At 30.9% G+C, this 12,986-nt stretch overlaps 1 protein-coding gene across 2 annotated transcripts in view; it reads right to left on the reverse strand.

Annotated features, from left to right (window-relative positions):
* LOC127702577 (heat shock factor protein-like) overlaps nucleotides 1-12,986 on the reverse strand; it is a 33,133-nt gene that overhangs the window by 7,793 nt on the left and 12,354 nt on the right. For both annotated transcript variants that reach the window (XM_052206831.1, XM_052206830.1), the window contains exons 7-9: nucleotides 12,764-12,823; nucleotides 3,250-3,458; nucleotides 2,740-2,787 (exon numbers count right to left, since the gene is read on the reverse strand). In XM_052206831.1, the coding sequence (XP_052062791.1) occupies nucleotides 2,740-2,787; nucleotides 3,250-3,458; nucleotides 12,764-12,823 (317 nt within the window). The remainder of the gene's footprint in view (nucleotides 1-2,739; nucleotides 2,788-3,249; nucleotides 3,459-12,763; nucleotides 12,824-12,986) is intronic.

Below are 12,986 nucleotides of genomic sequence, written 5' to 3' on the forward strand. Positions count from 1 at the left end.
TGTTCTAGCCCAGTGATAGAATTTCAGGAGAAGAGCAAAGTGGAAATATTGTACAACATTTGAGAAAATGTCCAATTTTCCATGAATAAAGTCCCACAACTCTGAATTGAAAAACTGGAAATTGCTTCAATCAAAAAGAATCATTCTCCCGTCAATCCTAATGTTGTGTTCAAGTTTCATGAGAAAAGTTTAGAGAAAAATTGAGTTATAGTACAAAGTGTTGACATACGGACAAATGAACAGACTACATTATACTATAATATGTCCCTTCTTAGTCTGGCATATAAAAAGGATCCACATATTTATTACTACTTTTTTTCATCTTGTTCATATGTTATTATCTTTTATCAGTATTGTTGCCCAACTTTTTGATTTTTTTTAACTTTTCCTATTTGTGCAGCATTGTTAATTTTAGACAATACAGTACTTATTAAAATAACTGATTGGTTCTTTTTTATGAGGGTCTGGGGTTTACAGAATAGAGAATAATGGGTCAATACTACAGAAAAATTACACAAAATAAATAAAGAATAGAGATAATGGAATGCAAAAATATAAAGAGAAGTAAAAAATTAATCTAAAAAATTAAATAATACAGAAATGAAGGACCCCTCATCCAGACCCTCTTTAAGAGAATCTTATATTATTTTTCTGCATAACCTGAATCATATCACTTACATAATCCCTGTGGATTTAAGTTTCCATCTTTACCAACATGAAGTTTAGCGATTATTTCAACTTATAACTATTAAACAAAAATAAATTAAAAATAAATGTGGATTGTGTCCACATGTGGACACAGATGATGCCCCCGCTTGCATATCATATAGTTATAAAGGGACATAACTGAAGAACAGTAAATGTGACGCTACCCAATTTGAACTTGATCTGAGTTTTGTAGAGAACAGAAACGAAAAATTAAGCAATTTTTCTATTTGTTAACACGCATAACTCTAGAACGGTTGTGTATAAGTTTTATAACATTTGGTTGAGACAAACTAAAGTTAGAGAACGGAAACGAAAAATTCAGCAATTTCTATGTTTATAAAGGGACATAACTCAAGAATGGTAAAAGTGACACCACCAAATTTCGTACTTAATTTGTATTATGTAGTAAAAAGCATTGTGTATAAGTTTTATAACATTTGGTTCAGGCAAACTAAAGTAAGAGTACTGAAACAATATTTGTACTTGATCTTAGTTTTGTGGTAATGAGTAATGTGTTTAGGTTTCATAATGTTTGGTTGGGGCAAACTTAAGTTACAGAATGGAAACTAAAGATTTTGCAATTTTTTTCGATTAATAAAGGGGCATAACTCAATAATGGTTAAAGTGACACTACCCAAATTCAACTTGATCTGTGTTTTATCAGTGGAAGGCCAATTTAAACATTGCAATGTATAAAGCATTGACTGTAGTCGATTTGACTATAATCATGGACAAAGGAAGATAACTCCAATTTTAAAAATTACTTGAATAATGACATTGATATTTTTGGAAAAAAAATGAAAAATTTAGCAATTTTCCCATTTGTAAAGGGGCATAACTCTAGAACAGTAAAAGTGACGCCACCAAAATTCAAACTTGATCTGTGTATTGTGGTAATAAGCATTGTGTATAAGATTCAAAACATTTGGATGAGGCAAACTTAAGTTAGGGAACGGAAACGAAAAATTAAGCAATTTTTCCATTTGTTAAGGGACATAACTCTAAAACAGTAAAAGAGACGCCACCCTAATTCAAAGTTGACCTGTGTTTTGTGTTAATAAGCATTATGTATAAGTTTCATAACATTTGGTTGAGGCAACCTAAAGTTAGAGAACGGAAACCAATATTGGGACGTACGGACGGACGGACAGACTTACAGACGGACAAGGGTAAAACTTATTATTTCTTGTGCAGCAAAAATACTGCAATCTGATTGGTTAATTACCCCGGTGTAAATAACACCCTACCCTTGTTCACCCCGGGATAAATAAAATTTTGCCAAAAAATAAAAAAATAAAAAATTTGCCAAAATAAAGTAAAAAAATAAAATATAAAAAAAAAAAAAAAAATAATAAATTTGAGGACAAGAATTAAAAAAAAAATTAAAAAAAAATTAAAAAAATTTTGTTTTCCCAAAAATTCAAAAGAACAAAATTTTTTTTTCTGAATTTCCCAAAAATAAAGAAAAAAAGTATCTGACAATACGCAGCAACATCATCGTTGAAAAAAATGTTCCACTGGAAATTTTTCATTAGCATTTTTCAATTTTACATCCCGGTTTAAAAATGAGTAAAGGAATTGTTCATAAGAAATAAATTCGTTATCTTGGTGTAATCAGGGGTGTACAGAATTTTACACCCTTGTTGAAAATTCTGTACACCCCTGATTACACCAAGATAACTAATAATGCCCCCTCCGCTACGGCGGGGGCATAAAAAGAAGCAATGAAAGTTATTGCACATATAATGCTGAACTATGCATAAGGTTGAACCAAGTAGATCAGCAAACTTTAAAAATAATGTCTTTTACTTTTTGAACACAGCATATTTAAGTAGCATAAAATAAGTACTAATATAGAACATACATGTATATACTGTGACAGGACCTTTTTTAAAATATATAGCTCTTACATTACAGGTTTTTCCCCCTGATATAACCCTTTAATCATCTCTTTTATATAAAGGAGTAACTTAGACCCTTTTGCAACGACACACACACACTGCTATAGGAGACCCCATAATAAAGACTTACATTGACTGTTGTCTACCAAATGCTGGTTTCACTTTTTGCTGTAAACTCCTGTAAATATACGAAAAAACAATATAATTTTGTCTTCCTTCATAAACTTAAATGCTGCTATGTGAATGTTAAAAACATCTGTTTATTGTAAAAGACAAAATATTGACCTTTAGATTTTTAGTATATTTTTGGTTTTGTTCTGTCAGCATACCTCCTTTTATTCATATACATTTCCTTTTTCTTCAAATATTTAAATAATGCCTAAATGTAAAATATGATAAACTTTTCAATGGATATTATGAAGATGCTCAGATCGCATCCTTTTGTATGCTAAGTTAAACATGACTATCTCCAAAATTATCAATGGATACCATTTAGACGCTTAGCGTTTTGCAGGATTATATTCATAATATATGTCTTTTCTGAAAATTAAGTTTGTTGTACATTGAGACATTTCTTTAGTGATGGAACACATTAAAATAATGATTCCACAAGATTGCATGATACAATCAAAGTACTTACTGATTAATGGAACTATCTGGAGATGTGGTTGGTAACAGTCCTGACAGATAGTTAGTATCTGTAGTAGGGTCACCAGAGAATGGGGGATTAATTGATGGTAATGGTGTGTTCAGATCTGTAGGTAAATCTTTTAAATCCTGCAAGTCTAGTATATCACTGGCTACATGTAGCAGGTCAGATGGAAGCTTCCAATCATTGGAGGATAAATCCTACAATTATTAATATACAAATCAATTGAACATTAAAAAAAAGTTCAAAGGTTTCATTATATTTCTGTTTCAATTCTCTAAAATATATATTGATGGATAACATGCTCGAGGAAAGAATATACTAGTGATGACAAAGGAATTGATGTCTTCCAAGTTCTATTCTTAAAAAATATAGCATTCAGAAAATTAGTTTATACAGAACAAGAGGCTGTCAAGTGACAGCAAACCGGATTTTCCTGCAGAGGTCAAACCCTGAAAGTTGAGCAAGCATGGACACAACATTTAAGCTTAAAACAGCTCTGAATTTGGATTGTGATTGAATATTTAAAATAGATTATTATCTAATTAATAATGAAAATGATATTTGCAAATCTGAACCCCAAACAGGATCATGTAAAAATTAAACAATAACACACACAACAAAAATAAAATACCACATAACAACTGTGACATCTACCTTCATAACACACATGACTTAAAAAAAAATAGTTATAAAGAAATTTTGATGTTATCATTACTGGTTCATGGAATAAGTTTGAGTTATTTCCCTTTGAACAGAAATATGGTTTAACATAGTACTCTAACATTAGCAGGCCTGGGGCCATTACATTGCAATGTAATGCATTACATTACAATTACTTTGTGATTCTTCCATTACAATTACAATTACATTTTTTCTCACATGTAATGCATTACATTACAATTACTTTGTTTGTGTAATGCATTACATTACACATTACTTTTTCAATATAAAAACTTTTTAAAAACAGATTTTTATAAGAAATTGATAAATATTACCGGGGTATATGTACATATATATATACAGTGTTAGTGACATAGACTTCAAATACTTGAAAAATAAATAAATTATCATATAATTTTTGTTTCTAACATTGATCACTTAATCATTAAGACATCATAAAGGGATTTCAAAGGGATGTAATAAATGTGTCATTAAAGGATTATCTTGTTAAATGCCTAAGGGCTCTGTGAGGACAAACATAAGTTGAGAAGATTTGATTGCAATAAAAACATTTTGATATTAATTAGGTAAAATAACAACCACAGTTTTGTTTAAAAATGTTGATTGGGTTTACTCCTGGTTTGCCCACTTTTAATTATACCAATTATCTGTTAGTAAAGAAAACAAAAAAGACAAAAGGTTTAATGAGCATACAATTGTATAGTCTGTTCCAACTTAGGAATATAGTTTATTAGTGTTTTCTATATATTCAGGTATTTTTTATTTTGTACTTTCATTTTCATTCGTATAGAAAAATAATAATTAAATTAAATATTTTTTCTCAATAATTTAATATCAATTCAATGGATTAATTTAACTTACATGTACAACTATTGACACAACAATGACATTCATAATAAAAGTGTCTTTATAATTCACTAGTTTCTGAATTATTTTCATGATATAAATACACCAATATATATAATATATATGTATATGAATCAAGTTCATAAATGTATTGCATATTAAGGAAATGAATAAAGCACATGTCAAAATAAGTAATATGGGGCACTATATGTATAATGATGGGAAATACAATCTTTTATATACATATCAAAAGTCACAAATTACAATATTTCACTAAGTTATTCAGTTCAAATGAAGAAGATGGGATGCTGAGTCAGAGTAGTCTATCGCGTTGATGAGTCCTTGTTGGTATCTGTCTTTCAGTAGTTGGAGTCTGGTATCTATTACTCTGTATCTTCGTCTTTTTGGTGGGCGGGCTCCTCCTGCTGCATACTGGATAGTATTACATTCTGTTAGTGCATGGGTCTTCTTCAGTAACTCAATGATCTCATAGATGTAAGGGTGGGCATGTTGGTGTCTCTTCTTGATTTTGTTGTGCCATCCTTCCAGGTGATGCGTGGTCCTTCTGTGTAGTAGTGGTTCCAAAGAAAGTGGTATCATTCAACCTAGAACTCTGTCACGTAATCAGTAAATGATGTTGTTACGGGTATGTTGTCAGCTTCACCTATGTATTCTAAAGTTGTTAGCCAAACATCCGCAACTAGGTGGGGTGGAAATTATAAGAGTTAATACTGTTCAAATTGTGTCATATAAAAAGCTTGGCTACTGAACAGTTGCATTTATATTCTATTTGTTAGAATTGATAGGATATTGTTTTATATTAAATTTCAGAACAGTGTATTTATAAAAATTTAAAAAAGAATAAGTTGAATAAATAAAAGAAATTCAAATGACATTTATTCTAATCTTTTCTTAGTTTCATTATTTTACTTTTTTCAGAATGTACCAATAATCAAAACTATTTGTTGATAAATTTTGTACACATTTTTTAACATTTTTTTTCTATTTGTCAAATTCAATATATTTTCCTGCTAAAAATTATATCAAATATAAAATATTTTTGCACATTTTCCTTGATTTAATAGCAGAATATAATATCTTTCATAAAATTTTACAGGTAAAATAATAGGTAAAAAATATGACTATAATCAGAAATAAACTATAATTGTTAAAACAACAATCCCCCCTATGTTTACATATGCATGTAATTAAAAGTGGGCAAACCAGGATGACACCGTTGATTGACATATTCAATCTTTCATTGAAATACATGTAAGATGTGTATAGAATTATGAAAATTTCATCTTCATATTTTGTTCATTCATCTATATAGTTTTGTTTAATAATTATTTTTAGAAGATTTTTTAAGGGCAAACTATCTATAATGATTTAATACAGTAATTAACTGTGACAATAATGTTATTCAATATTTTCTTTTGTTTTTGTTAATATTTAATTTTATTTTACTATATTCTTCAATTTTATGTATTTTACCAATTTGTAATGAAAAGTAATGTACAGTAATGGAGGCATTACATTGATTTTTAACTAAAGTAATCATTAAATTACATGTAATTGTAATGCAGAAAATGTGCATTACAAATTACTTTGCATTACATCAAAAAAAATGTAATATTACAATGCAGTACAATTAAAAATTACCATTACCCCAGGCCTGAACATTAGATATGATTTAATCACTAAAAATAGTTCTCTAAAATTAGATATGATGAAACACAATGTATATCTATTTTCGAATTATAATCAAATATAATAAACAGTTCCAAATATTTTTTCTTTCATTTTTCCAAAACTAATATAGATCTGCAAATTATCTATCAATGTCAACAACTTTAAATGTAATGAAATATATCCTTTAATAAAAATAGATAATTATCTAATTAAAGGAGTTCACTTCATAAAAAAAATTTATATATATAGCATTCAGAAAATTAGTTAATACAGAATAACAAACAAACCTACCACAAAATTCTTCAAACAATTTACCGAAGAAAAGAAAAATAAATGTGGATAGTGTCCACATGTGGACACAGATGATGCCCCCGCTTGCATATCATATAGTTATAAAGGGACATAACTGAAGAACAATAAAAGTGACGCTACCCAAATTTGAACTTTATCTGAGTTTTGTGGTAATAAGCATTGTGTGTAAGTCTCATAACATTTGGTTGAGGCTAACTTAAGAAGGGGAACAGAAACTAAAAATTCAGCAATTTTTCTATTTGTAAACACGCATAACTGTAGAACGGTTGTGTGTAAGTTTTATAATATTTGGTTGAGACAAACTTAAAAATTCAGCAATTTTTATGTTTATAAAGGGACATAACGCAAGAATGGTAAATGTGTTGCCACCAAATTTCGTTCTTAATCTGTATTATGTAGGAATAAGCATTGTGTATAAGTTTCATAACATTTGGTTGAGGCAAACTAAAGTTAGAAAACGGAAACAATAAAATTTGTACTTGATCTTAGTTTTGTGGTAATGAATATTGTGTATAGGTATCATAATGTTTGATTGGGGCAAACTTAAGTTACAGAATGGAAACTAAAAATTTTGCAATCTTTCGAATTATAAAGGGGCATAACTCAATAATGGTTAAAGTGACACTACCCAAATTCAACTTGATCTGTGTTTTATCACTGGAAGTCAAAATTAAACATTGCATTGTATAAAGCATTGATTGTAGTTGATTCAACTATAATCATGGACAAAGGAAGATAACTCCAATTTTAAAATTACTTGACATTTAGAAGAAAATACAAATTTTGCAATTTTTCCATTTATAAAGGGCCATAACTCTAGAACAGTTAAAGTGACGCCACCAAAATTCAAACTTGATCTGTGTTGTGTGGTAATAAGCATTGTGTATAAGTTTCATAACATTTGGTTGATGCAAACTCAAGTTAGAGAACGGAAACTAAAAATTTTGCAATTTTTCCATTTATAAAGGGACATAACTCTAGAACAGTTAAAGTGATGCCATCAAAATTCAAACTTGATCTGTGTATTGCGGTAATAAGCATTGTGTATAAGTTTCATAACATTTGGTTGAGGCAAACTTAAGTTAGAGAATGGAAACTAAAAATTTTGCAATTTTTCCATTTATAAAGGGGCATAACTCTAGAACGGTTAAACTGATGCCACCAAAATTCAAACTTGATCTGTGTTTTGTTGTAATAGGCATTGTGTATAAGTTTTATAACATTTGGTTGAGGCAAACTTAAGTTAGAGAACGGAAACTAAAAATTTTGCAATTTTTCCATTTATAAAGGGGCATAAGTTAGTCTTGTATCATTTTTAATTCTAGTTTCCTGTGTATAATTTGGAGTTTAGTATGACATCCATTATCACTGAACTAGTATACATATTTGTTTAGGGGCCAGCTGAAGGACGCCTTCGGGTGCGGGAGTTTCTCGCTGCATTGAAGACCCTTTGGTGGCCTTCGGCTGTTGTCTGCTCTATGGTCAGGTTGTTGTCTCTTTGACACATTCCCCATTTCCATTCTCAATTTTATAACTCTAGAACGGTTAAAGTGATGCCACCAAAATTCAAACTTGATCTTTGTTTTGTGGTTATAAGCATTGTGTATAAGTTTCATAACATTTGGTTGAGGCAAACTCAAGTAAGAAAACGGAAACCAATTTTGGGACGTACAGACAGCGGGACGGACGTACGTACGTACGTACATATGTACAGACAGACAAGGGTAAAACTTAATGCCCCTTCCGCTACGGCGGGGTCATAAAAATCCAAAAATGTCATTTATTATTAATACAATGTCTTTTAAAAATCTTTTAAATAAAATGCTCCACTGGGGCGCAGCTTGATACGACCGCAGAGGTCGAACCCTGAACAGTTGGGGCAAGTATGGACACAACATTCAAGCTTGATACAGCACTGAATTTGGATTGTAATTAAATATTTGACACAGCATAGGTTTCTGACACAGAATGAAAGTGGTCTAAGAACTTAAAAATTTTCAATTTACCTATTCATACATGTGATGGACTGTGAAACTCAGATCAGGAGATTGGGAAATTTTGGTCAGGAGATTAGGACTCAGATCAGGAGGTTTTTAATCGACATTAATTTTGTTGTAAATGTAACCGTGTGCTGTAAAAATGGTCTTTTAAAGCGTGTTTTCTTCAACTTTCCAACCAATTTATTATGTTTATAGTACCCTTGTACTTATAAAGTTTCTCCATCTTTATATTCTACATGTTCAATCTAACATTGTTTTTTTCCAGTATGTTCTTTAAATTTTTTACTTCTTATTCTATAAAACAATCATTGCAACCAGAACATTTGTTTAGCTGTCTGCAAATAGTTTTTATTTTTTTTTTTTTCTCTTGCAAATAGTTTTTATTTGCAAACTCAGAAATTCATTCTATCTGTAAAGTTAGGGTCATAGTTATTATATAAATTTCAATTTAAGCCTTAAAAGGAAGTATAGAATCCTCAAATAATTTTCAAATTATTATTTTTTTATTTGTCCTAAGACATTTAAAATCATTTAATAACCATTCTTTTATGATTATTTGTTCAATTTATATTTTATTTATATTCTTTTAAAAATTTTCATTATTAAAAGGAAAGTAACTTAAAACAGGATAAATCAAGGGAAGTAACCCAATAAATACACAGTTTTTGTTACACAACGGCAGTTAGCCTGAGGTAAAAATCGTTGCTTACCAGTATGTTTGACACCCAAGCTGACAAGTGAAGCCATATAATTATGCATGTTAATTGATTTACAGGTAAAATATAACTTCAGGTAATGTCAGTTACACCAGATGCCTGAGATGTTATGTTGGGCAGAAATTTTTCATTCATGAAATATTTCATACACGGGATTTTTTCAACGGGAGGGGGGGAGGAGACCCCTGAAAACGGGATTATTGTACTCCCGTCGGGAGGTTCACATGTATGCCTATTCAAACCATATCATTATTATTTGCTTTTATATATAAATCAGAAATAACCAATTTAAAATGGAAAATGTTAAAGAAAAAAGATGAAAAAAAAAATCCCCCCCCCAATTTTTTGAACCCCCTTATGATTCATCGCCCCCAAACTCAATCCCAGCTTTCCCTTTGTGGTATGGTACCTTGCAGTACAATTTCAGAGAGATTCATACACTTGAACACAAGTTATTGTCTGGAAACTAGAAAAATGCTTGTTTTTTGGCCCCTTTTTGGCCCCAAATTCCTAAACATTTAGGGCAATTACCCCCAAACTCAATTCCAGCTTTCCCTTTGTGATATGGAACCTTGCAGTACAATTTCATAAAGATCCATACACTTACACACAAGTTATTGTCCTGAAACTAGAAAAATGCATGTTTTTTTTGCCCTTTTATGGCCCCTAATTACTAAAATTTTGAGGGAAAACCCCCAAAATCAATCCCAGCCTTCCCTTTGTGATATGGAACCTTGTAGTACAATTTCATAAAGATCCATACACTTACAAACAAGTTATTGTCATGAAACTAGAAAAATGCTTGTTTTTTGCCCCTTTTTGGCCCCTAATTCCTAATATTTGGAGGAAATTACCCCAAAAATCAATCCCAGTATTCCCTTTGTGATATGGAACCTTGTAGTACAATTTCATAAAGATCCATACACTTACAAACAAGTTATTGTCATGAAACTAGAAAAATGCTTGTTTTTTGCCCATTTTTGACCCCTAATTCCTAAAATTTGGAGACAATTACCCCCAAAATCAATCCCAGCATTCCCTTTGTGATATGGAACCTTGTGGTACAATGTCAGAGAGATCCATACACTTACACACAAGTTATGTCTGGAAGTTACAAAAATGCTTATTTTTGGCCCCTTTTGGCCCCTAATTCCTTAACTGTTAGTACCATAACCCCCAAAATCAATCCCCACCTTCCTTTTGTGGTATTGAACCTTATGGTAAAATTTCAATGAGATCCATTCACTTAAACTAAAGTTAGAGTGCGAAAACTAATGTGTATTCGGACGACGACGCCGGACGACGACGACGACGACGACGACAACGTCATACCAATATACGACCACAAAAATTTTTTTGCGGTCGTATAAAAATTAGTTATACCCTTTGTACAGAAATGGATTAATTTATCAAAAATTGAATTCTTGGAAAAGGGCTATAACTGAATAACGAGAATAGCAAAATCGTGAAAATTGAACTTGACCTTCATTTAGTCACAGGAAACAACATATCTAAATTTGAAAAAATTTCTTCAAAGCGTTTTCATGTAAATGAACGGACACTGTTTGGCAGCTGCCTGCCCGCCCGCTGTACATCCCCAAATCAATAACCGGTTTTTACTTCGAAAATCCAGTTAATAACAAACAAGCCTACCACAAAATTCTTCAAAACATTTACCAAAAAAAAAAGAAAATTTTTTTTTTCCAAAATATCATTTATCATTAATACTATAATAATAATTAATATTAATCTATAAAACTTATCTGTAATTAATTTCAAAATATATAATAATGAGCAGTAAATTTCAAACTATATTTATACAGTCCTACAGAGTATATCATCAACAACACTAAGGAAACACAAAATTTTCAAATAAATCTGTCACTCCAATTGTAATTTTGTTAGTTGAAAATTACCACATGTTTGTTATCTTGATAAAAGGTGGAAATTATTGCATGAATAAAACAGATAAAATCATTGATAGACTATCTATCCATATACTTATTAATTACACCATTTCTGTTCAAAGGGAAATAACTCAAAATAAATAAATCATATAATAGGTATCACTTTTGCTACTGAAAGGTCTACAACTCAACAACCAGAACAGCTAAAATCGTGAAAATTGAATAAGACCTTCATTTAGTCACAGGAAACAACATATCTAAATTTGTAAAGATTTCGTCAAAGCGTTTTCATGTTAATGAACGGACACTGTATGGCAGCCGCCCGCTCGCCGTACATCCCCAAATCAATAACCGATTTTTCCTTGAAAATACAGTTAAATACTTAACACTGAGCAATGAACCATGAAAATGAGGTCAAGGTCAAATAAAACCTGCCAGAGTGAAATGTACATGGTAAAATATTTCCATACACCAAATATAGTTGACTTATTGCATATAGTATGAATGGAAAAACAGACCAAAACACAAAAACTCAACTTTAAGCACTGAACCATGAAAATGAGGTCAAGGTAAGATGACACCTGTCAGTTGCACATGTACACCTTACAATCAATCCATACACCAAATATAGTAGACCTATTGCTTATAGTATCTGAGATATGGACTTGACCACCAAAACTTAACCTTGTTCACTGATCCATGAAATGAGGTCAAGGTCAGATGAAATCTGTCTGACAGGCACGAGGACCTTGCAAGGTATGCACATACTAAATATAGTTATCCTATTACTCATAATAAGAGAGAAATTGATATTTCAAAAAATCTTAAACTTTTTTTACAAGTAGTCACTGAACCATGAAAATGAGGTCAAGGACAAATGACATATGACTGACGGAAACTTCATAACATAAGGGATCTATATACAAAGTATGAAACATCCAGGTCTTCTACCTTCTGAAATATTAAGGTTTTAAGTAGTTATATAACGCCACCGCTGCTGCAGGCGGATCACTATCCCTATGCCTAAGTCGCAGGCTCTGCAAAAACCCCACAACTCGGAAACTTAAAATCGAAAATTTATAAAAATCGAAAAAAAGCTCACGTCTATAGATATAAACAATTCACTAAAGTTTCATGCAAATTGGTTAAAGCATTTTTGAATTATTGTCCAACATGTTGATGAAGGACGGACGGACAACGGTATACCATAAAACGTCCCGTAAACAGGCGTATAAAAATACATCCAATTACCCCTCAAAAAACAAGGTACCCCAGATAGAGGATCTAAAACTATGATTTTAAATTTGTACTTAATGTCATATTTCTTCAGTTAAAAAAATTATTATACCAGTTTGTTAGGCAATTGCTCTGCTGTGTATGTAGGTTCAGCTGTTAATGTTGATTTGTTCTGAAATATATAAGTAAATAAATATGAGTCAATTTAACATTGTTGTCACAAATTATTTCATGTATGATCAAGCAAAGTTTTAGAACAAGTAAATGTAGTATTTCAAAATTGCTTACACCAAAAGCTGATCCACTTTTTTGTAATGGTGACTTTTTATGGCAAA

The sequence above is a fragment of the Mytilus californianus genome, unplaced genomic scaffold (genome assembly GCF_021869535.1).
Source record: "Mytilus californianus isolate M0D057914Y unplaced genomic scaffold, xbMytCali1.0.p SCAF_5, whole genome shotgun sequence".
In the NCBI taxonomy this organism is placed as follows: Eukaryota; Metazoa; Mollusca; class Bivalvia; order Mytilida; family Mytilidae; genus Mytilus; species Mytilus californianus.